The sequence below is a fragment of the Patagioenas fasciata genome, chromosome 22 (genome assembly GCF_037038585.1).
Source record: "Patagioenas fasciata isolate bPatFas1 chromosome 22, bPatFas1.hap1, whole genome shotgun sequence".
In the NCBI taxonomy this organism is placed as follows: Eukaryota; Metazoa; Chordata; class Aves; order Columbiformes; family Columbidae; genus Patagioenas; species Patagioenas fasciata.
Window position 1 is genome coordinate 5,050,499 of NC_092541.1, and position 25,547 is coordinate 5,076,045.

General features: G+C 50.5%; 2 protein-coding genes across 2 annotated transcripts; one reads left to right on the plus strand and one right to left on the minus strand.

Moving 5' to 3' along the window:
• Positions 1 to 634: 634 nt before the first annotated feature.
• Positions 635 to 943, minus strand: LOC139829617 (feather keratin 1-like). The gene has a single exon (XM_071818030.1). It carries the CDS (start codon positions 941 to 943, stop codon positions 635 to 637), a length of 309 nt encoding a protein of 102 aa, XP_071674131.1.
• A 22,383-nt stretch (positions 944 to 23,326) lies between these two features.
• Positions 23,327 to 24,092, plus strand: LOC136111932 (feather keratin 1-like). The gene is made up of 2 exons (XM_065856378.2): positions 23,327 to 23,399; positions 23,782 to 24,092. The coding sequence occupies exon 2, from the start codon at positions 23,784 to 23,786 to the stop codon at positions 24,090 to 24,092; it is 309 nt and encodes a 102-aa protein (XP_065712450.1). The 5' UTR covers positions 23,327 to 23,399; positions 23,782 to 23,783.
• Positions 24,093 to 25,547: the final 1,455 nt, after the last annotated feature.

Sequence of the window (25,547 nt, forward strand, 5' to 3'; positions counted from 1 at the left end):
TACCCCAGTATACCCCAGATAGGCAGAGATGTTTAGAAACCACCCAAGTCAAGACTAAGTATAGTCAATACCAAAGTAGTTGACAATCACTGCACAACCTTCCCAAAGAACCCTATCCCAGAACCAGGCCTGAGCAACATCTCTCTCCCAGAGCATCTTGGGAGAGCATCATAGGGGAAAGGATGAGACAAAGGCACAGACTGGGATGCAGAAGAACTTTAATGAGTCAAAAAGAAAACAAAACAAGGTGACTCTGAGGGGCAGCTCCAGTCCCCAGAATACCGGGGGCAGACAGGAGTGTGTGAGCCATGGCTGTGGTGCATATCCAGCCAGGTGTCCATCTGCCTGTCCCACAGAGGGAACAGGGCCAGCAGGTCCTCCCTAGTCTGGCTTTGTGGGGCTCACAGCCCGGGGGAGCACAAGAGAACAGAGACACAGGAGGGAGAGAAGACACGGGGAGAAGGGAAAGGCGGAATGGGCCATGCTTTCTGAGAGCCCAGGCTGGCCCTGTCTTTTTGCAAAGGGTGCTGGGGTAGCTCAGCCCATCTGAAAGGAACAACCTGATGATTTGTCTCCACTCCAGCACTATCTGGGGGGTCCCTGCTTTCCTTCACCAGGGCCATCACCAGCAGCTTTAACAGGGGAAACTCCTCCTCGTGCCGCAGATGCCACTGCCCAAGCCAGAGAGACCAAAGCCCCCGGAGTTGATGGGCACTCCCTGAGAGCTGAGGATGCTGCCAACAGCAGCAGAGGTGGAGGATCCCACGGCGGTGTTCTGCGGGAAGGAGGTGAGGATGGGGCCGGGCAGGGTCACCACCACAGCGGGGGGCTCAATGACAACTCTGGAGTCTTGGCACTGCTGGACACAGGGCTCATTGCAGCTGTTGGCCAGCGGGGTCGGGCCAGAGGACTGGCAGGGCAGGCACGGGTTGTAGCAGGACATGTCTTGTGGCTGGAGTTGCACCTGAAAGACAGGACAGGGGGAGGCAGAGCATGAGGGATTGCATAGTATCAGCCTTTCTCCCAACCATGGAGAGCCAAGGAACAACTGGAAATGAGAGTTGGAGGCTGTGTAGGTGACCCGCAGGCTTCTCCCTCACAAGAGCCCTGGCAAGAGTGACCAGGGAGATCCCCACCTAGCCTATAGCTCAGGAGACATTTCAGAGTCTCTCCTTGTCACACTTTCTGCCCCTTTCCCCTCCCATGGTGAGCAGCCTCAAGACCCTGCATGGTAGAAAGGGGCAGTTACTCCCTGAGAAATCCTAGAGGAGGAGGAGGAAGAGGAAGGAGAGTGGTTGTCCAACTCACCTCAGTCCCAAGGAGATGGAGGCGAGAGGAGTGGATGCAAGAGTGAGGTGCAGGACCCACTTTTATACTGCTCCTGCACCGCCCCAGGCCCACAGTCACTGCACGCGGGCAGTAATTTTCCAACCGACTCACTTCCAAAGCAAAATATCCTAATTAACGACATAGGTTGTGTTTTTGTTTCTGTCAATGCTCCCATTTAATTTCCGCATTTCTGCCATGCCCTCTAGGCCATGGGTACTCATTTCAAGCACCATATGAGAAGCGCAAGGATTTCCTATGCAAGAAAACAGCAGAACCTGCCAAAAATATGCTCTATGTAGAGCCCCATGTTGGAGGTTTTTTCCTCACCAATGAGGGGCAGTTAGGGGCTCAGGGCAATGTCTTCTTCCTCCCAACCTCCTCACACCACAATGCACTTTGGACCTGACCAGCTAGAGACACAATGGCTTGGGCACATTTCCAAACACTCTGACCACCCTTTGAGCCCCTTGAGCTGTGGGAGTGCCGGCAAGAATGTCACACTGAGACCAAAGGCCATTAGGGCTTCCAGGAGCTGTGTACTCGGGTCCAGCCCAGTGGTCAGAGCTGTTTTTTTTCCTGGGGCTGGGATGGAGCTGCCCTGGCCTCAGGGGAGTTTATCCCTCTGTGGGATCCAGGACTGCAGACAGCACGCACTCCTGGCTTGGACTCACACCAGAAGCCTGACACACGGCCAATCTAACATTGGAGTGTGACTCACCATGGGTAGGGAGAGTCGATCCCAGGTAGCTTGCCTGCTGAAGGCACTCCCTTGGCCTGCTGGGATGCGTCCCAGCTGACTCCATGTCTGCAGGGCAGGGAAATGCTGCCCCTCTTTGGAGTCGTCCCAGAGCTGCTTTTCTACCCAGGTCCCTTCTGATCCCGTCCAGTCCCTGAGCATCCCCTAGTACATGGCACTGCAGGGTCCTGGCAGCCCTCACTCACTGGGTAGTTTGGGGAGGTTTCTTTGCGTCTCCAATGGTACTGGTTTGTGCTCCAGCAAGAACAGGGCTTTGGGGCAGTGGAGGGAGGCCTGCTGATAATCTAATACCAGGAGATGTTTTTCCTGGTGATACAGGGATGAGTCCCAGGTGGAGTGGAGATTTCTGCAATGCTTTTGTTCCTTCTTCTTACTGACTATTCAGGAGAGCTCCTCAGCACCGCCCAGTCTGTTTGACCAGGACGATGAAGTTTGTGTGTTTGTTCTCTTACACACTTCAAGTCTTTTCCTAATGCTGATCCCTGGCCCTTTGGGCAAAACTACCTAAAGGAGTTCTGTTTTCAGAGAACCCCCACGTATTTCTTGAACAATCCACTTATTTAGCATGAAGGACGAGAAAAGGGAGGAGATGAGCCTCCCACTCTTCTCTTGGATGTGAATGGACTGAAGCATAAAACTCCTAACTCGAGACAACTTTGTGCAGTGTGCTGCGTGGCATTAATGAAGTTTCATCGCACTCACCACCAAGACAGCTACAGAGACTGTCAGATTGACAAGTGGAGAAATCTTCCCTTCCTTCTGATATTCAATTTCTTCTCCTTCTCCTTCTCCTTCTCTTCCTCTTCTCTTTCTCTTTCATGGCAGAGCAGGCATGTCAGAAATGAGGAAATGAAACGACAGCATTGATGGCCCCAAAATAGAAACTTTACAAATGATACTCTGCTTTGGAAGTGAGTCTGCTGGGAAATTACTGCCCGCGTGCAGTGACTGTGATCCTGGGGCGGTGCAGGAGCAGTATAAAAGCGGGTCCTTCTCCTGACTCTCTCATACACTCCTCTTGCCTCCATCTCCTTGGGATCAAGGTGAGTATGAAGCCCTATCTCCACCTCCTTCTCCTCCTCCTCCTTTAAGATTTCTCATTGCATTCCTGCCCCTTAGTCCCATGCAGGGTCCTGAGGATATTTGTACTGTGCGAGGGAATCGGTCAGAAAGTGTGACATGGTGGTATATTGTTTGAGGTGTCTCCTTGAGCTGTGGGCAAGGTGGGATCCCCTTGGGTTTCATCGCTCATGGCAGGGCTTGCCTGAAAGTAAGGAGAAGTGCGTGTGCCCCCTACACAGAGTCCAGCTCCTTTCTCCAGGTTGTACCTTGTCTTGCTCATGCTGGGGTGACAAGCTGCTCCTCACCTGTCTCCCCCGCTCTTCTTCCCCCTGCCCTCTCTCCCAGGCGCAGCTCCAGCCACAAGACATGTCCTGCTACAACCCGTGCCTGCCCTGCCAGCCCTGCGGCCCAACCCCGCTGGCCAACAGCTGCAATGAGCCCTGTGTCAGGCAGTGCCAGGACTCTAACGTTTACATCCAGCCCTCCCCCGTGGTGGTGACCCTGCCCGGCCCCATCCTCAGCTCCTTCCCGCAGAACACCGCCGTGGGATCCTCCACCTCCGCCGCTGTTGGCAGCATCCTCAGCTCTCAGGGAGTGCCCATCAACTCCGGGGGCTTTGGTTTCTCTGGTTTGGGCAGTGGCATCTGCGGCACGAGGAGGTGTTTCCCCTGCTAAAGCTGCTGGTGATGGCCCTGGGGAAGGAAACCAGGGACACACAAGACAGGACTGGACTGGGGAGGGAGATTTGGGTTGTTGGTTTCAGAGGGGCTGAGCAACCCCGGCATCTCTTGCAAAAAGACGGGGCCTGTCTGGGCTCTCAGGAATCTTGTCCCATGCCGCCTTTCCCCTCTTCCAGTGTCTCCCGTTCCTCTTGTTTCCTTGTTCTCCTGTGCTCCCCTGGGCTGTGAGCCTCACAAAGTCAGCCTAGGGAGGAACTGCTGACCCTACTCCCTCTGTGGGACAGGCAGACGGAGACCTGGTTCAGTCTCTCCACAGCCATGAGTCGCAGACTCCTGTCTGCCGCTGATACTTCCTGCTCCAGGATCTCCACTCAGATTATCTCTTTCCCTCTTTTGCCTCATTAAATTTCTTCTGCACCTGAGCTCATGTCTCTGTGTCATCTTTTCCTCTGCAGATGCTTTCCCAAGGTGCCCAGGAAGAAGAATGGTCTTCAAGTATTATGCTGGGAGGGATGTCTTTAGTGTGGTTGTGTGGTGGTTCTTTGCACAATTGGATTTATTCTGACTGGGATGGAATTCTCTTTCCCTACAGCAGTGTTCATAATGCTGTGCTTTGCAGCCGTAGCTGGAACGGTTCTGATGACAGCACATCTGTGTTTTGGCTTTTGCTGAGCAGTGCTTGCACAGCAGCAAAGTTGTGTCTCCAGCCACACTCCAAAAGTCCAGTAGGCTGGTGCTTAGACCAGAGCCTGGGAGGGGACATAGGCAGGACATCTGCAGGACAGCAGATTCAGAGTGACCAAAGGGACATTCGATACCATATGACATTGTGGTCAGCAAGAAATGTGAGACAAATAAGGAGGAAGTGGAGGCGCCATTCAATATTTGTCCATTCATTTTCAAAGCAACCACTACACGTACTCTGGCCTTCCTTTGCAGGAGTTGGGTGAAAATCACCTCCTGATAGAAAACAGGGAATAAATCTCTTTTACTATGCTTTGCTTGTCTACATGGCCCCTGCATTTCTTCCTCACACTGCATGTATCTCTATCTACAACTCTGTAATGTCTGTAATTCTCCTTGTCTTCCTTAAGGAGGTAAAAGTGATAGAGCATCTTGGCATCTTGGTGGACATCTGGTGATCAGACAAGGTCACCTCACTCCAGTCTTTTTGGTGCTTCCTGTGGGGTTTGAGACAGCAGAAGTTTTGATTTGAGCAGGTGTTAGCTGTAGCAGTTACCAATTTACAGGCCTCTGTGCAGCGCAGGCAGTTTGCTCGGTGAACTGCTTATCTCTTGATTTTGCTGATGTTTGGAACATGTTAGTAGAAACAATCGCTCTGGGCTTTGTCCTGGCATTGGGACCCTTACAGTGCTGGGGAGCTGTCTAGTGGAGATGCTGAGGGAATTCAGCTCCCTCTTCCAAGAGAAACCGACGTGGGGGTGTTTTCTTGTGTATACCCCCCCGGGTCCTTGCTCATCCTTAAGTGAGATGTTTACTGCTATTAATTAAAACCGTTGATTTAATGTCAGGTTTGTAATGCTGGGGATAACTGCAAGTTCTTCTGCATCCCAGCCCAATCCTCTGTGTCATCCTTTTCCCTGCAGACACTATCCCAGGATACCCATTGATGAAATGTTCCTCACGGTGATTCTGGGAAGGAGTTCTTGGGGATGGTTGGACAATGGTTGTTAACACAAAGATTTTTAAGTGAACGACTGTGGCCAGTCTTTTCAAAGTACTTGTTCTTCAGAAGACGGTCAGGCATCGATCTGGTGCTGCGAAGTGGTGAGTGATTGCGTTTGCATGACTAGTTATTTCATTTTTTTTTTCTCATTTTTTCCCTTCCCCTCTAGGAATGTCCTTATCTTGACCCAAAGGTATTTTGCTCTCCTTGTCTTCCAAATCTGTCCCCATACTACTGGGACAGTGAACGAAGAGAACAGTTGGTAGGTGATTAGGTGATTAATGCTGACTGGGTTGTACACACCACAGAGACCAACACGCAGTGCATGTCATCCTCATCTTGCTCCTTGCGGTTCTCTGCCCAGAGCTTCCTGGGAATGTTTCTGGAGGGATGGAGCAGGGAGAGGCACTGGCAGGAGAAGAGGCAGCGGGTGGAGGCTGAGTGTCTCCAAGGGCTCTTCAGAATGTCTCTAAAGCAGAATGGTGAGCAGCAGCATGGCTGCAAAAAGGCTTGCAGATGAGAAAAGGGAGCTGCCCAGCTGCTCTAGGACACAGGTGGGCAAGATGACACATGTCCAGATAGAGCCAGCCCTGTTTCCCCATGAATCCCTCATGCCCTGAGAAGCAGCAGCCCAACAGCAGGGCCAGAGAATGGTGCTTTTGCAGTAATGTCAGTAAAGAGGTGCAACTCCAGCACTGTTCCTGGGGACCAAGGACACTCATCAGCATCCTGGCCAAGGTGACCAGCACCTCAGCTAGGAGATCTAGGGTAGTGACTATCCCAGTCTTCTGAGTACTCACCTGAAAGCACCTACAACAATGCTGCAATGCAAGAAAGATGTGTTGCAAGAAACACCTGGGCCAAGTGGACTGTGTTCAGCAGACGGTGTTTGAGGATGGTGATGAGCTGGAGCACTTGTGTGGGGAGCAGTGTGTGGGGGCACGGGGCTTGCTGAACATGAAGAAAATATATGGTGTGAGAACGAAAAGCAGCTTTGGGGTAGCAATGGTGACATCCTGCAGAAGACAGATCCAGGCTCAACACTGGCAGTGTGTGGTTGGAGGACTAGAGACAATGGGCTCATGCTCAGACATGAGAGGTTTGTACCTGGTAGGAAGAAAATGGTTTCCTGTAAATGTGGGTCAAGCAGTGAAAGAGGTTTCCTGGGGACATTGTCCGGTCACCCTCCTTGGACATGGTCACTGTTTATTGCAGGGCAACAATAAACTGTGGCAGATGGTCTCTGTTAACCACCCTACCCTCTCTGCTAAGGAAAGTTAATAGGAGGAAAATGGAGAGAGATTTGCAAGTTGGAAAAGTTAAAAATGCTTTACTAATGCTACTAATAAAAAGAGAAAATAATACAATATATGCAAAACCATTCTTGAATTTCCTTAGGTAGTACAGTGTTTCCCACCATGGAGCTGGTGTCACTCCAGTGGCTGTATGTGGGAGATTTGAGGGATTTTCTTGAAGTTAATGTGTGGATGGGTTTCTCTTAGATGGAGATTTGTTACTGAACTAGCCATGCCCAAAGGAATTTCAAGACCACCTCAGAAAGCTGAAAACAGGAGCTGCTGTGGGAGTGAGGCAGTTCTACAATAACAGGGCCTCAAGAAGACATAAATCAACAGAGCTATGAGCAGTGAAACTCGGGCGTGTGGACAGCTCATGAACATAGACAATATACAATCAGCTAATGCATGCTTGAAGCGTGGATGTGTGATCAGGAAATAACTGCATATATAAGGAGGATTGTTTGTGTAATAAATGGCTTTGCTTGAATTCATATTGAATTGTGTGGAGTCCATGAGTTTTCTCCCTTTCAGCTGCAGGGCAGGCACCCGGAAGTCCTGGGCTGGACTCCTCAGTAAACCAGAACTGGATTCAGAGATGCAGGGTCTGGAACCAGGCCTAGGATCGCAGGCACAAGAGGCAGGGTCCTCTTCAGATGCCGGCCATGGTCAAAGAGAATGAGACCCTTGTGATCTCTCACTCTTGGGGACGAGCAAAATTTATCGGTAAACTTGACTGACATAGCAATAGGTCTAAACCTGGGACTCTTCTGCATATCATTGCTACTGTTATCAGCTCCAGAGTGAAGAGTGTCTGAAAAAACATGCAGCCAAATTCAGAAAAGTGCAGTTACTTAGAAGAACTTAGGTGAAGGGAAAATTTACTAAAAGAGAAACTGGTCTTGTTTTTAAAAAGACCAGGACAGACACTCATGGCTTGAGACCAATGATCTCTGAAGGTCATTTGCAACTTGATTATGCTCTGATGCTACGGTGCCAAGACAGCCTTTTTGTGCCTTCTTGGTCCACTGGATACAGGGCCAGCAATGAGGAGGAGGAGCTCAGGTTCACAGGCAAGAAGACAGGCATTGTGCAGGAGCTGACCTGAATGCTCTAAGGTAAGAAAAGATGGCAGAAGGCATCATCTATGCACCAACTAGAAGATCGTACGATCTGTGCACCCCAGGTCATGGGACAAGTTTTCCCAAAGATGATGTGGCAGTATTTTCCCTTCCTGTTCTGCAGCTTGGTGAATGAGTCTTCCCTGCCCCAGATGTTCCAAGGAATGTCAGGAGCCCCCTGGTTCTGACAGCAAATCCTGCATGTAAAGACCAAGTCAGGGAAGCCTTGGAGCATCTTCACCTTTCCTGTAAGCCTTGTTCTAAGGGAAGCTGCCCTCTTAACACTGGGGTGGCCTTTACTCGAGCTTTGCTTTTGCTGCCGACCTACCTGGAAGAAGAACTTCTTCCTGACCTCCATGTGCTGTGCCTGACTCAACACCAGGTGATTTGTGGCTTTCCTGACCCCTACCCTGCATTCCCAGGCTGCAAACACTATTCCCATAGCAGAGGTCATAGAATCATTGGGTTGTTTTGGTTGTAAGAGACCCTGAGGATCATCGAGTCCAACCATAAGCTAACTCAAGCGCTAAGTCGTGTCCCAAGAACTTCTTCTATACGAGTTTCAAAGACCTCCAGTGATGTTGACTCCACCACTTCCCTGGTCAACCTGTTCCAATGCCTGACAACAGTTTCCATTAAGAATTTTTTCCTAATATCCAATTTAATCCTCCCCTGGTGCAACTTGAGGCTGTTTCCCTTTGTTCTCTCACTTGCTACTTGGAAGAAGAGACCAACGGAACCTGGGGCTCATCTACTGCCCAAAATGAAATGATTCTGATTAGGACATCCTTTGGCATCTCATCCCAGCACATGAAAGAAGCCTTTTTGTGCCTTCTTGGTCCACTGGATACAGGGCCAGCAATGAGGAGGAGGAGCTCAGGTTCTCAGACAAGAAGACAGGCAGTGTGCGGGGGCTGTCCTGAATGCTCTAAGGTAAGAAAAGATGGCAGAAGGCATCTCTGCACCAACTAGAAGATCGTACGATCTGTGCACCCCAGGTCATGGGACAAGTTTTCCCAAAGATGATGTGGCAGTATTTTCCCTTCCAGTTCTCCAGCTTTTCTTTTCCTCCTGGTCCTTCCCTCACCCCAAAATTCTGCATCTCAAGGCTGGAGTTAGGACAGGTTCTCCTGGGCTTTCCTGGGACAGTATTGCCTCTGCCTTGTCAATAACACATGAATTCCTCCTTCTCCTGACCACTTGCTTCACAATGTTGAGCTTCACAAGGGAAAAAAGTAAAGGTGTATTCAGCAAAGTGATGGTAGTGACTGAACTACCTTGTGTTGCTCTACCCGAGTATACCCCAGATAGGCAGAGATGTTTAGAAACCACCCAAGTCAAGACTAAGTATAGTCAATACCAAAGTAGTTGACAATCACTGCACAACCTTCCCAAAGAACCCTATCCCAGAACCAGGCCTGAGCAACATCTCTCTCCCAGGGCATCTTGGGAGAGCATCAGTAGGGGAAAGGATGAGACAAAGGCACAGACTGGGATGCAGAAGAACTTTAATGAGTCAAAAAGAAAACAAAACTAGGTGGCTCTGAGGGGCAGCTCCAGTCCCCAGAACACCGGGGGCAGACAGGAGTGTGTGAGCCATGGCTGTGGTGCAGATCCAGCCAGGTGTCCATCTGCCTGTCCCACAGAGGGAACAGGGCCAGCAGGTCCTCCCTAGTCTGGCTTTGTGGGGCTCACAGCCCGGGGGAGCACAAGAGAACAGAGACACAGGAGGGAGAGAAGACACGGGGAGAAGGGAAAGGCGGAATGGGCCATGCTTTCTGAGAGCCCAGGCTGGCCCTGTCTTTTTGCAAAGGGTGCTGCGGTAGCTCAGCCCATCTGAAAGGAACAACCTGATGATTTGTCTCCACTCCAGCACTATTTGGTGGGTCCCTGGTTTCCTTCCCCAGGGCCATCACCAGCAGCTTTAACAGGGGAAACTCCTCCTCGTGCTGCAGATGCCGCTGCCCAAGCCAGAGAGACCAAAGCCCCCGGAGTTGATGGGCACTCCCTGAGAGCTGAGGATGCTGCCAACAGCAGCGGAGGTGGAGGATCCCACGGCGGTGTTCTGCGGGAAGGAGGTGAGGATGGGGCCGGGCAGGGTCACCACCACAGCGGGGGGCTCAATGACAACTCTGGAGTCCTGGCACTGCTGGACACAGGGCTCATTGCAACTGTTGGCCAGCGGGGTCGGGCCAGAGGACTGGCACGGCAGGCACGGGTTGTAGCAGGACATGTCTTGTGGCTGGAGTTGCACCTGAAAGACAGGACAGGGGGAGGCAGAGCATGAGGGATTGCATAGTATCAGCCTTTCTCCCAACCTTGGAGAGCCAAGGAATAAACTGGGGATGAGAGTTGGAGGCTGTGTAGGTGACCCGCAGGCTTCTCCCTCAGAAGAGCCCTGGCAAGAGTGACCAGGGAGATCCCTACCTAGCCTATAGCTCAGGAGACACTTCAGCCACACCCCAGAGTCTCTCCTTGTCACATGTTCTGCCCCTTTCCCCTCCCATGGTGAGCAGCCTCAAGACCCTACATGGTAGAAAGGGGCAGTTACTCCCTGAGAAATCCTAGAGGAGGAGGAAGAGGAGGAGAATGGTTGTCCAACTCACCTCAGTCCCAAGGAGATGGAGGCGAGAGGAGTGGATGCGAGAGTGAGGTGCAGGACCCACTTTTATACTGCTCCTGCACCGCCCCAGGCCCACAGTCACTGCACGCGGGCAGTAATTTTCCAACAGACTCACTTCCAAAGCAAAATATCCTAATTAACGACATAGCTTGTGTTTTTGTTTCTGTCAATGCTCCCATTTAATTTCCACATTTCTGCCATGCCCTCTAGGCCATGGGTACTCATTTCAAGCACCATATGAGAAGCGCAAGGATTTCCTGTGCAAGAAAACATCAGAACCTGCCCAAAATATGCTCTATGTAGAGCCCCATGTTGGAGGTTTTTTCCTCACCAATGAGGGGCGGTTAGGGGCTCAGGACAGTGCCTTATTCCTCCCACTCTCCTCACACCACAGTGCACTTTGGCTGCACACTGGACCTGACCAGCTAGAGACACAATGGCTTGGGCACATTTCCAAACACTCTGACCACCCTTTGAGCCCCTTGAGCTGTGGGAGTGCCGGCAAGAATGTCACACTGAGACCAAAGGCCATTAGGGCTTCCAGGAGCTGTGTACTCGGGTCCAGCCCAGGTGTCAGAGCTGGTTTTCCTGGGGCTGGGATGGAGCTGCCCTGACCTCAGGGGAATTTGTCGCTGTGTGGGATCCAGGACTGCAGACAGCACTCACTCCTGGCTTGGACTCACACCAGAAGCCTGACACACGGCCAATCGAACATTAGAGTGCGACTCACCATGGGTGGGGAGAGTCGATCCCAGGTAGCTTGCCTGCTGAAGGCACTCCCTTGGCCTGCTGGGATGCGTCCCAGCTGACTCCATGTCTGCAGGGCAGGGAAATGCTTCGCCTCTTTGAAGTCGTCCCAGAGCTGCTTTTCTACCCAGGTCCCTTCTGATCCCGTCCAGTCCCTGAGCATCCCCTAGTACATGGCACTGCAGGGTCCTGGCAGCCCTCACTCACTGGATAGTTTGGGGAGGTTTCTTTGCCTCTCCAATGGTACTGGTTTGTGCTCCAGCAAGAACAGGGCTTTGGGGCAGTGGAGGGGAGACCTGCTGATACCCTAATGCCAGGAGATGTTTTTCCTGGTGATACAGGGAACTGACAATTAACTAAGTAACACTTAAAGAACTGACACTTGAGAACTAACCCTGCCCCACTTCACTAAAGACACTTAGAGAGCTAACCCTTTAACCCATATCACTATTGCCTAGCCTTGCTTAACTCTGTGTAACTTATTGTACGAAAACCAGGACTTCTCTGATGCCTTGCAAAAATGATTATCCTTGGGTGCATTCTTGATGCATCCTTGGGTGAACTAGGTAAGAGAATCCTGGGCACAGGACAGGAGCTACACCAGTTTTATGCAACTCAGCAGTCTGAGTCCTAACCAACTCATCACAGTGGACCAAAGGTGACCGTGTACAGAGAAAGATGACCCGGGTTCATGATCATTACGCAGTGGCAACCAGGAGGAGCCAGAGGCGGAGACTATGGAAATGGTCTCCCGGAACTCATTGTAATAAGAACCGCCTTCTCAGGGACAGGTTATGAATATGTACAGGCGTTCCTAAAACTTTCATGAATATGTAACACTTCACTGCATTTAACCGAGTTCACAGCTACTGTAATTTTACACACATATTAGCAGAAATGATTCCCCGTTTGTCCGGCGTCGTAAATAAATGCATAACTTCCTTATAACCTCAAGGGTTGTGCGTTCATTCCGCGCCTCACTGGGACCCAGGGATGAGTCCCAGGTGGAGTGGAGATTTCTGCAATGCTTTTGTTCCTTCTTCTTACTGACTATTCAGGAGAGCTCCTCAGCACCGCCCAGTCTGTTTGACCAGGACGATGAAGTTTGTGTGTTTGTTCTCTTACACCCTTCAAGTCTTTCCCTAATGCTGATCCCTGGCCCTTTGGGCAAAACTATCCAAAGGAGTTCTGTTTTCAGAGAACCCCCACGTATTTCTTGAACAATCCACTTATTTAACATGAAGGACGAGCAGAAGGAGGAGATGAGCCTCCCACTCTTCTCTTGGATGTGAATGGACTGAAGCATAAAACTCCTAACTCGAGACAACTTTGTGCAGTGTGCTGCGTGGCATTAATGAAGTTTCATCGCACTCACCACCAAGACAGCTACAGAGACTGTCAGACTGACAAGTGGAGAAATCTTCCCTTCCTTCTGATATTCAAATCTTTCTGTTTCTGTTTCTGTTTCTGTTTCTGTTTCTCTTTCTCTTTCTCTTTCTCTTTCTCTTTCTCTTTCTCTTTCTCTTTCCCTCTCTCTTTCTCTCTCTCTTTCTCTCTCTCTCTCTCTCTCTCTCTTTCCTTCTATCTTTATTCTGGACACTTACAGGTAACTTTGTTTTGACTTTTGCTGTTGAAGTCTTGTGAAGTTTTATGATGTAGATAGAAACTTCTGCCACGCCACTATTTACTGTAATTCCACTCAGACATCTCAAGCCAGCACATGAAAGAAGCCTGCATGGCGGAGCAGGCATGTCAGAAATGAGGAAATGAAATGACAGCATTGATGGCCCCAAAATAGAAACTTTACATATGATACTCTGCTTTGGACGTGAGTCTGCTGGGAAATTACTGCCCGCGTGCAGTGACTGTGATCCTGGGGCGGTGCAGGAGCAGTATAAAAGCGGGTCCTTCTCCTGACTCTCTCATACACTCCTCTTGCCTCCATCTCCTTGGGATCAGGGTGAGTATGAAGCCCTATCTCCACCTCCTTCTCCTCCTCCTCCTTTAAGATTTCTCATTGCATTCCTGCCCCTTAGTCCCAGGATATTTGTACCGTGCGAGGGAATCGGTCAGAAAGTGTGACATGGTGGTATATTGTTTGAGGTGTCTCCTTGAGCTGTGGGCAAGGTGGGATCCCCTTGGGCTTCATCGCTTCTGGCAGGGCTTGCCTGAGAGGAAGGAGAAGTGTGTGTGCTCCCTACACAGTGTCCAGCTCCTGTCTGCAGGCTGTACCTTGTCTTACTCATGCTGGGGTGACAAGCTGCTCCTCACCTGTCTCCCCCGCTCTTCTTCCCCCTGCCCTCTCTCCCAGGCACAGCTCCAACCACAAGACATGTCCTGCTACAACCCGTGCCTGCCCTGCCAGCCCAGCGGCCCAACCCCGCTGGCCAACAGCTGCAATGAGCCCTGTGTCAGGCAGTGCCAGGACTCTAACGTTTACATCCAGCCCTCCCCCGTGGTGGTGACCCTGCCCGGCCCCATCCTCAGCTCCTTCCCGCAGAACACCGCCGTGGGATCCTCCACCTCCGCCGCTGTTGGCAGCATCCTCAGCTCTCAGGGAGTGCCCATCAACTCCGGGGGATTTGGTTTCTCTGGCTTGGGCAGCGACATCTGCGGTACAAGGAGGAGTTTCCCCTGTTAAAGGTGCTGGTGATGGCCCTGGGGAAGGAAACCAGGGACACACAAGACGGGACTGGACTGGGGAGGGAGATTTGGGTTGTTGGTTTCAGAGGGGCTGAGCAACCCCAGCATCTCTTGTAAAAAGACGGGGCCAGTCTGGGCTCTCGGGAATCTTGGCCCATGCCCCATTTCCCCTCTTCCCGTGTCTCCCGTTCCTCTTGTTTCCTTGTTCTCCTGTGCTCCCCTGGGCTGTGAGCCTCACAAAGTCAGCCTAGGGAGGACCTGCTGGCCCTGCTCCCTCTGTGGGACAGGCAGACGGAGACCTGGTTCAGTCTCTCCACAGCCATGAGTCGCAGACTCCTGTCTGCCGCTGATGCTTCCTGCTCCAGGATCTCCACTCAGATCGATCTCTTTCCCTCTTTTGTCTCATTAAAGTTCTTCTGCACCTGAGCTCATGTCTCTGTGTCATCTTTTCCTCTGCAGATGCTTTCCCAAGGTGCCCAGGAAGAAGAATGGTCTTCAAGAATTATGCTGGGAGGGATGTCTTTAGTGTGGTTGTGTGGTGGTTCTTTGCACAATTGTGTTTATTCTGACTGGGATGGAATTCTCTTTCCCTACAGCAGTGTTCATAATGCTGTGCTTTGCAGCTGTAGCTGGAACGGTTCTGATGACAGCACATCTGTGTTTTGGCTTTTGTTGAGCAGTGCTTGCACAGCAGCAGAGTTGTGTCTCTAGCCACACTCCAAAAGTCTAGTAGGCTGGTGCTTAGACCAGAGCCTGGGAGGGGACATAGGCAGGACATCTGCAGGACAGCAGATTCAGAGTGACCAAAGGGACATTCGATATCATATGACATTGTGGTCAGCAAGAAATGTGAGACAAATAAGGAGGAAGTGGAGGGGCCATTCAATATTTGTCCATTGATTTTCAAAGCAACCACTACACGTACTCTGGTCTTCCTTTGCAGGAATTGGCTGAAAATCCCCTCCTGATAGAAAACAGGGAAGAAATATTTTTTACTATGCTTTGCTTGTCTACATGGCCCCTGCATTTCTCCCTCACACTGCATGTATCTCAGCCTACAACTCTGTAATGTCTGTAATTCTCCATGACTTGCTCAAGGAGATGGAAGTGATGGAGCATCTTCGTGGACATCTGGTGATCAGACAAGGTCACCTCACTCCAGTCTTTTTGGTGCTTCCTGTGGGGTTTGAGACAGCAGCAGTTTTGATTTGAGCAGGTGTTAGCTGTAGCAGTTACCAATTTACAGGTCTCTGTGCAGTGCAGGCAGTTTGCTCGCGGAACTGCTTATCTCTCGATTTTGCTGATGTTTGGAACATGTTAATAGAACCAAACACTCTGGGCTTTGTCCTGGAATTGGGACCCTTACAGTGCTGGGGAGCTTTCTAGTGGAGATGCTGAGGGAATTCAGCTCCCTCTTCCCAGAGAAACCGACGTGGGGGTGTTTTCTTGTGTGTACCCCCGGGGTCCTTGCTCATCCTTAAGTGAGATGTTTACTGCTATTAATTAAAACCGTTGATTTAATGTGAGGTTTGTGGCCTCTGGTGTAATGCTGGGGATAACTGCAAGTTCTTCTGCATCCCAGCCCAATCCTCTGTGTCATCCTTTTCCCTGCAGACACTATCCCAAGATATCCATTGATGAAATGTTCCTCACGGTGATTCTGGGAAGGAGTTCTTGGGGATGGTTGGACAATGGTTGTTAACACAAAGATTTTTAAGTGAACGACTGTGGCCGGTGTTTTCAAAGTACTTGTTCTTCAGAAGACGGTCAGGCATCGATCTGGTGCTGCGAAGTGGTGGGTGATCACGTTTGCATGACTAGTTATTTCATTTATTTTTTTTTCTCATTTTTTCCCTTCTCCTCTAGGAGTGTCCTTATCTTGACCCAAAGGTATTTTGTCTCCTTGTCTTCCAAATCTGTCCCCATACTACTGGGACAGTGAATGAAGAGAGCAGTTGGTAGGTGATTAATGCCGACTGGATTCTATACACCACAGAGACCAACACACAGTGCATGTCATCCTCATCTTGCTCCTTACGGTTCTCTGCCCAGAGCTTCCTGGGAATGTTTCTGGAGGGATGGAGCAGGGAGAGGCACTGGCAGGAGAAGAGGCAGCGGGTGGAGGCTGAGTGTCTCCAAGGGCTCTTCAGAATGTCTCTAAAGCAGAATGGTGAGCAGCAGCATGGCTGCAGAAACGCTTGCAGATGAGGAAAGGGAGCTGCCCAGCTGCTCTAGGACACAGGTGGGCAAGATGACACATGTCCAGATAGAGCCAGCCCTGTTTCCCCATGAATCCCTCATGCCCTGAGAAGCAGCAGCCCAACAGCAGGGCCAGGGAACGGTGCTTTTGCAGTAATGTCAGTAAAGAGGTGCAACTCCAGCACTGTTCCTGGGGACCAAGGACACTCATCAGCATCCTGGCCAAGGTGACCAGCACCTCAGCTAGGAGATCTAGGGTAGTGACTATCCCAGTCTTCTGAGTACTCACCTGAAAGCACCTACAACAATGCTGCAATGCAAGAAAGATGTGTTGCAAGAAACACCTGGGTCAAGTGGACTGTGTTCAGCAGACGGTGTTTGAGGATGGTGATGAGCTGGAGCACTTGTGTGGGGAGCAGTGTGCGGGGGCACGGGGCTTGCTGAACATGAAGAAAATATATGGTGTGAGAACGAAAAGCAGCTTTGGAGTAGCAATGGTGACATCCTGCAGAAGACAGATCCAGGCTCAACACTGGCAATGTGTGGTTGGAGGACTAGAGACAATGGGCTCATGCTCAGACATGAGAGGTTTGTACCTGGTAGGAAGAAAATGGTTTCCTGCAAAAGGTGAGTCAAGCAGTGAAAGAGGTTTCCTGGGGACATTGTCCGGTCACCCTCCTTGGACATGGTCACTGTTTATTGCAGGGCAACAATAAACTGTGGCAGATGGTCTCTGTTAACCACCCTACCCTCTCTGCTAAGGAAAGTTAATAGGAGGAAAATGGAGAGAGATTTGCAAGTTGGAAAAGTTAAAAATGCTTTACTAATGCTACTAATAAACAGAGAAAATAACACAAAATATGCAAAACCATTCTTGAATTTCCTGGGGTAGTGCAGTGTTTCCCACCATGGAGCTGCTGTCACTCCAGTGGCTGTATGTGGGAGATTTGAGGGATTTTCTTGAAGTTAATGTGTGGATGGGTTTCTCTTAGATGGAGATTTGTTACTGAACTAGCCATGCCCAAAGGAATTTCAAGGCCCCCTCGAAAGTAGAAAACAGGAGCTGCTGTGGGAGTGAGGCAGTTCTACAATAACAGGGCCTCAAGAAGACGTAAATCAACAGACCTATGAGCAGTGAAACTGGGGTGTGTGGACAGCTCATGAACATAGACAATATACAATCAGCTAATGCATGCTTGAAGCGTGGATGCGTGATCAGGAAATAACTGCATATATAAGGAGGATTGTTTGTGTAATAAATGGCTTTGCTTGAATTCATATTGAATTGTGTGGAGTCCATGAGTTTTCTCCCTTTCAGCTGCAGGGCAGGCACCCGGAAGTCCTGGGCTGGGCTCCTCAGTAAACCAGAACTGGATTCAGAGATGCAGGGTCTGGAACCAGGCCTAGGATCGCAGGCACAAGAGGCAGGGTCCTCTTCAGATGCCGGCCATGGTCGAAGAGAATGAGACCCTTGTGATCTCTCACTCTTGGGGACGTGCAAAATTTATCAGTAAACTTGACTGACATAGCAATAGGTCTAAACCTGGGACTCTTCTGCATATCATTGCTACCGTTATCAGCTCCAGAGTGAAGAGTGTCTGAAAAAACATGCAGCCAAATTCAGAAAAGTGCAGTTACTTAGAAGAACTTAGGTGAATGGAAAATTTACTAAAATAGAAACTGGTCTTGTTTTTAAAAAGACCAGGACAGACACTCATGGCTTGAGACCAATGATCTCTGAAGGTCATTTGCAACTTGATTATGCTCTGATCCTACGGTGCCAAGACAGCCTTTTTGTGCCTTCTTGGCCCACTGGATACAGGGCCAGCAATGAGGAGGAGGAGCTCAGGTTCACAGGCAAGAAGACAGGCATTGTGCAGGAGCTGTCCTGAATGCTCTAAGGTAAGAAAAGATGGCAGAAGGCATCATCTATGCACCAACTAGAAGATCGTACGATCTGTGCACCCCAGGTCATGGGACAAGTTTTCCCAAAGATGATGTGGCAGTATTTTCCCTTCCTGTTCTGCAGCTTGGTGAATGAGTCTTCCCTGCCCCAGATATTCCAGGGAATGTCAGGAGTCCCCAGGTTCTGACAGCAAATCCTGCATGTAAAGACCAAGTCAGGGAAGCCTTGGAGCATCTCCACCTTTCCTGTAAGCCTTGTTCTAAGGGAAGCTGCCCTCTTAACACTGGGGTGGCCTTTACTCGAGCTTTGCTTTTGCTGCTGACCTACCTGGAAGAAGAACTTCTTCCTGACCTCCATGTGCTGTGCCTGACTCAACACCAGGTGATTTGTGGCTTTCCTGACCCCTACCCTGCATTCCCAGCCTGCAAACACTATTCCCACAGCAGAGGTCATAGAATCATTGGGTTGTTTTGGTTGTAAGAGACCCTGAGGATCATTGGGTCCAACCATAAGGTAACTCAAGTGCTAAGTCATGTCCCAAGAATTTCTTCTATATGACTTTCAAAGACCTCCAGTGTTGTTGACTCCACCACTTCCCTGGTCAACCTGTTCCAATGCCTGACAACAGTTTCCATTAAGAATTTTTTCCTAATATCCAATTTAATCCTCCCCTGGTGCAACTTGAGGCTGTTTCCCTTTGTTCTCTCACTTGCTACTTGGAAGAAGAGACCAACGGAACCTGGGGCTCATCTACTGCCCAAAATGAAATGATTCTGATTAGGACATCCTTTGGCATCTCATCCCAGCACATGAAAGAAGCCTTTTTGTGCCTTCTTGGCCCACTGGATACAGGGCCAGCAATGAGGAGGAGGAGCTCAGGTTCTCAGGCAAGAAGACAAGCAGTGTGCGGGGGCTGTCCTGAATGCTCTAAGGTAAGAAAAGATGGCAGAAGGCATCTCTGCACCAACTAGAAGATCGTATGATCTGTGCACCCCAGGTCATGGGACACGTCTTCCCAAAGATGGTGTGGCAGTATTTTCCCTTCCTGTTCTCCAGCTTTTCTTTTCCTCCTGGTCCTTCCCTCACCCCAAAATTCTGCATCTCAAGGCTGGGGTTAGGACAGGTTCTCCTGGGCTTTCCTGGGACAGTATTGCCTCTGCCTTGTCAATAACACATGAATTCCTCCTTCTCCTGACCACTTGCTTCACAATGTTGAGCTTCACAAGGGAAAAAAGTAAAGGTGTATTCAGCAAAGTGATGGTAGTGACTGAACTACCTTGTGTTGCCCTACCCCAGTATAACCCAGATAGGCAGAGATGTTTAGAAACCACCCAAGTCAAGACTAAGTATAGTCAATACCAAAGTAGTTGACAATCACTGCACAACCTTCCCAAAGAACCCTATCCCAGAACCAGGCCTGAGCAACATCTCTCTCCCAGAGCATCTTGGGAGAGCATCATAGGGGAAAGGATGAGACAAAGGCACAGACTGGGATGCAGAAGAACTTTAATGAGTCAAAAAGAAAACAAAACAAGGTGACTCTGAGGGGCAGCTCCAGTCCCCAGAATACCGGGGGCAGACAGGAGTGTGTGAGCCATGGCTGTGGTGCATATCCAGCCAGGTGTCCATCTGCCTGTCCCACAGAGGGAACAGGGCCAGCAGGTCCTCCCTAGTCTGGCTTTGTGGGGCTCACAGCCCGGGGGAGCACAAGAGAACAGAGACACAGGAGGGAGAGAAGACACGGGGAGAAGGGAAAGGCGGAATGGGCCATGCTTTCTGAGAGCCCAGGCTGGCCCTGTCTTTTTGCAAAGGGTGCTGGGGTAGCTCAGCCCATCTGAAAGGAACAACCTGATGATTTGTCTCCACTCCAGCACTATTTGGTGGGTCCCTGGTTTCCTTCCCCAGGGCCATCACCAGCAGCTTTAGCAGGGGAAACACCTCCTCGTGCCGCAGATGCCGCTGCCCAAGCCAGAGAGACCAAAGCCCCCGGAGTTGATGGGCACTCCCTGAGAGCTGAGGATGCTGCCAACAGCAGCGGAGGTGGAGGATCCCACGGCGGTGTTCTGCGGGAAGGAGGTGAGGATGGGGCCGGGCAGGGTCACCACCACAGCGGGGGGCTCAATGACAACTCTGGAGTCCTGGCACTGCCTGACACAGGGCTCATTGCAGCTGTTGGCCAGCGGGGTCGGGCCAGAGGACTGGCAGGGCAGGCACGGGTTGTAGCAGGACATGTCTTGTGGCTGGAGTTGCACCTGAAAGACAGGACAGGGAGAGGCAGAGCATGAGGGATTGCATAGTATCAGCCTTTCTCCCAACCTTGGAGAGCCAAGGAATAAACTGGGGATGAGAGTTGGAGGCTGTGTAGGTGACCCGCAGGCTTCTCCCTCAGAAGAGCCCTGGCAAGAGTGACCAGGGAGATCCCTACCTAGCCTATAGCTCAGGAGACACTTCAGCCACACCCCAGAGTCTCTCCTTGTCACATGTTCTGCCCCTTTCCCCTCCCATGGTGAGCAGCCTCAAGACCCTACATGGTAGAACAGGGCAGTTACTCCCTGAGAAATCCTAGAGGAGGAGGAGGAAGAGGAGGAGAATGGTTGTCCAACTCACCTCAGTCCCAAGGAGATGGAGGCGAGAGGAGTGGATGCGAGAGTGAGGTGCAGGACCCACTTTTATACTGCTCCTGCACCGCCCCAGGCCCACAGTCACTGCACGCGGGCAGCAATTTTCCAACAGACTCACTTCTAAAGCAAAATATCCTAATTAACGACATAGGTTGTGTTTTTGTTTCTGTCAATGCTCCCATTTAATTTCCGCATTTCTGCCATGCCCTCTAGACCATGGGTACTCATATCAAGCACCATATGAGAAGCGCAAAGATTTCCTGTGCAAGAAAACATCAGAACCTGCCCAAAATATGCTCTATGTAGAGCCCCATGTTGGAGGTTTTTTCCTCACCAATGAGGGGCGGTTAGGGGCTCAGTACAATGCCTTATTTCTCCCACTCTCCTCACACCACAGTGCACTTTGGCTGCACACTGGACCTGACCAGCTAGAGACACAATGGCTTGGGCACATTTCCAAACACTCTGACCACCCTTTGAGCCCCTTGAGCTGTGGGAGTGCCGGCAAGAATGTCACACTGAGACCAAAGGCCATTAGGGCTTCCAGGAGCTGTGTACTCGGGTCCAGCCCAGTGGTCAGAGCTGTTTTTTTTCCTGGGGCTGGGATGGAGCTGCCCTGGCCTCAGGGGAATTTATCGCTGTGTGGGATCCAGAACTGCAGACAGCACGCACTCCTGGCTTGGACTCACACCAGAAGCCTGACACACGGCCAATCTAACATTATAGTGCGACTCACCATGGGTAGGGAGAGTCGATCCCAGGTAGCTTGCCTGCTGAAGGCACTCCCTTGGCCTGCTGGGATGCGTCCCAGCTGACTCCATGTCTGCAGGGCAGGGAAATGCTTCGCCTCTTTGAAGTCGTCCCAGAGCTGCTTTTCTACCCAGGTCCCTTCTGATCCCGTCCAGTCCCTGAGCATCCCCTAGTACATGGCACTGCAGGGTCCTGGCAGCCCTCACTCACTGGGTAGTTTGGGGAGGTTTCTTTGCCTCTCCAATGGTACTGGTAGGTTCTCCAGCAAAAGGAGGCTTTGGAGCAGTGGAGGGGAGACCTGCTGATACCCTAATGCCAGGAGATGTTTTTCCTGGTGATACAGGGAACTGACAATTAACTAATTAACACTTAAAGAACTGACACTTGAGAACTAACCCTACCCCACTTCACTAAAGACACTTACAGAGCTAACCCTTTAACCCACATCACTGTTGCCTAGCCTTGCTTAACTCTGTGTAACTTATTGTATGAAAACCAGGACTTCTCTGATGCCTTGCAAAAATGATTATCCTTGGGTGCATCCTTGATGCATCCTTGGGTGAACTAGGTAACAGAATCCTGGGCACAGGACAGGAGCTACACCAGTTTTAAGCAACTCAGCAGTCTGAGTCCTAACCAACTCATCACAGTGGACCAAAGGTGACCGTGTACAGAGAAAGAGGACCCGGGTTCATGATCATTACACAGTGGCAACCAGGAGGAGCCAGAGGTGGAGACTATGGGAATGGTCTCCCGGAACTCATTGTAATAAGAACCACCTTCTCGGGGACATGTTATAAATATGTACAGGTGTTCCTAAAACTTTCATGAATATGTAACACTTCACTGCATTTAACCGAGTTCACAGCTACTGTAATTTTACACACATATTAGCAGAAATGATTCCCCGTTTGTCCGGCGTCGTAAATAAATGTGTAACTTTCTTATAACCTCAAGGGTTGTGCGTTCATTCCGCGCCTCACTGGGACCCAGGGATGAGTCCCAGGTGGAGTGGAGATTTCTGCAATGCTTTTGTTCCTTCTTCTTACTGACTGTTCAGGAGAACTCCTCAGCACCGCCCAGTCTGTTTGGCCAGGATGATGAAGTTTGTGTGTTTGTTCTCTTACACCCTTCAAGTCTTTCCCTAATGCTGATCCCTGGCCCTTTGGGCAAAACCATCCAAAGGAGTTCTGTTTTCAGAGAACCCCCACGTATTTCTTGAACAATCCGCTTATTTAGCACGAAGGACGAGCAGAGGGAGGAGATGAGCCTCCCACTCTTCTCTTGGATGTGAATGGACTGAAGCATAAAACTCCTAACTCGAGACAACTTTGTGCAGTGTGCTGCGTGGCATTAATGAAGTTTCATCGCACTCACCACCAAGACAACTACAGAGACTGTCAGACTGACAAGTGGAGAAATCTTCCCTTCCTTCTGATATTCAAATCTTTCTGTTTCTGTTTCTGTTTCTGTTTCTCTTTCTCTTTCTCTTTCTCTTTCTCTTTCTCTTTCTCTTTCTCTTTCCCTCTCTCTTTCTCTCTCTCTTTCTCTTTCTCTTTCTCTTTCTCTTCTCTTTCTCTTTCTCTCTTTCTCTTTCCTTCTATCTGTATTCTGGACACTTAAAGATAACATTGTTTTGACTTTTGTTGTTGAAGTCTTGTGAAGTTTTATGATGTAGATAGAAACTTTTGCCAACCCACTGTTTGCTGTAATTCCACTCAGGCATCTCAAGCCAGCGCATGAAAGAAGCCTGCATGGTAGAGCAGGCATGTCAGAAAGGAGGAAATGAAACGACAGCATTGATGGCCCCAAAATAGAAACTTTACATATGATACTCTGCTTTGGAAGTGAGTCTGCTGGGAAATTACTGCCTGCGTGCAGTGACTGTGATCCCGGGGCGGTGCAGGAGCAGTATAAAAGCGGGTCCTTCTCCTGACTCTCTCATACACTCCTCTTGCCTCCATCTCCTTGGGATCAAGGTGAGTATGAAGCCCTATCTCCACCTCCTTCTCCTCCTCCTCCTTTAAGATTTCTCATTGCATTCCTCCCTTTAGTCCCATGCAGGGTCTTGAGGATATTTGTACCGTGCGAGGGAATCGGTCAGAAAGTGTGACATGGTGGTATATTGTTTGAGGTGTCTCCTTGAGCTGTGGGCAAGGTGGGATCCCCTTGGGCTTCATCGCTACTGGCAGGGCTTACCTGAGAGGAAGGAGAAGTGCGTGTGATCCCTACACAGTGTCCAGCTCCTGTCTGCAGGCTGTACCTTGTCTTACTCATGCTGGGGTGACAAGCTGCTCCTCACCTGTCTCCCCCGCTCTTCTTCCCCCTGCCCTCTCTCCCAGGCGCAGCTCCAGCCACAAGACATGTCCTGCTACAACCCGTGCCTGCCCTGCCAGCCCTGCGGCCCAACCCCGCTGGCCAACAGCTGCAATGAGCCCTGTGTCAGGCAGTGCCAGGACTCTAACGTTTACATCCAGCCCTCCCCCGTGGTGGTGACCCTGCCCGGCCCCATCCTCAGCTCCTTCCCGCAGAACACCGCCGTGGGATCCTCCACCTCCGCCGCTGTTGGCAGCATCCTCAGCTCTCAGGGAGTGCCCATCAACTCCGGGGGATTTGGTTTCTCTGGCTTGGGCAGCGACATCTGCGGCACAAGGAGGAGTTTCCCCTGTTAAAGCTGCTGGTGATGGCCCTGGGGAAGGAAACCAGGGACACACAAGACGGGACTGGACTGGGGAGGGAGATTTGGGTTGTTGGTTTCAGAGGGGCTGAGCAACCCCAGCATCTCTTGTAAAAAGACGGGGCCAGTCTGGGCTCTCGGGAATCTTGGCCCATGCCGCATTTCCCCTCTTCCCGTGTCTCCTGTTCCTCTTGTTTCCTTGTTCTCCTGTGCTCCCCTGGGCTGTGAGCCTCACAAAGTCAGCCTAGGGAGGACCTGCTGGCCCTGCTCCCTCTGTGGGACAGGCAGACGGAGACCTGGTTCAGTCTCTCCACAGCCATGAGTCGCAGACTCCTGTCTGCCGCTGATGCTTCCTGCTCCAGGATCTCCACTCAGATTATCTCTTTCCCTGTTTCGTCTCATTAAAGTTCTTCTGCACCTGAGCTCATGTCTCTGTGTCATCTTTTCCTCTGCAGATGCTTTCCCAAGGTGCCCAGGAAGAAGAATGGTCTTCAAGAATTATGCTGGGAGGGATGTCTTTAGTGTGGTTGTGTGGTGGTTCTTGGCACAATTGTGTTTATTCTGACTGGGATGGAATTCTCTTTCCCTACAGCAGTGTTCATAATGCTGTGCTTTGCAGCTGTAGCTGGAACGGTTCTGATGACAGCACATCTGTGTTTTGGCTTTTGCTGAGCAGTGCTTGCACAGCAGCAAAGTTGTGTCTCCAGCCACACTCCAAAAGTCCAGTAGGCTGGTGCTTAGACCAGAGTCTGGGAGGGGACATAGGCAGGACATCTGCAGGACAGCAGATTCAGAGTGACCAAAGGGACATTCGATACCATATGACATTGTGGTCAGCAAGAAATGTGAGACAAATAAGGAGGAAGTGGAGGGGCCATTCAATATTTGTCCATTGATTTTCAAAGCAACCACTACACGTACTCTGGTCTTCCTTTGCAGGAATTGGCTGAAAATCACCTCCTGATAGAAAACAGGGAAGAAATCTTTTTTGCTATGCTTTGCTTGTCAACATGGCCCCTGCATTTCTTCCTCACACTGCATGTATCTCAGCCTACAACTCTGTAATGTCTGTAATTCTCCATGACTTGCTCAGGGAGATGGAAGTGATAGAGCATCTTGGTGGACATCTGGTGATCAGACAAGGTCACCTCACTCCAGTCTTTTTGGTGCTTCCTGTGGGGTTTGAGACAGCAGCAGTTTTGATTTGAGCAGGTGTTAGCTGTAGCAGTTACCAATTTACAGGCCTCTGTGCAGTGCAGGCAGTTTGCTCGCGGAACTGCTTATCTCTCGATTTTGCTGATGTTTGGAACATGTTAATAGAACCAAACACTCTGGGCTTTGTCCTGGCATTGGGACCCTTACAGTGCTGGGGAGCTTTCTAGTGGAGATGCTGAGGGAATTCAGCTCCCTCTTCCCAGAGAAACCGACGTGGGGGTGTTTTCTTGTGTGT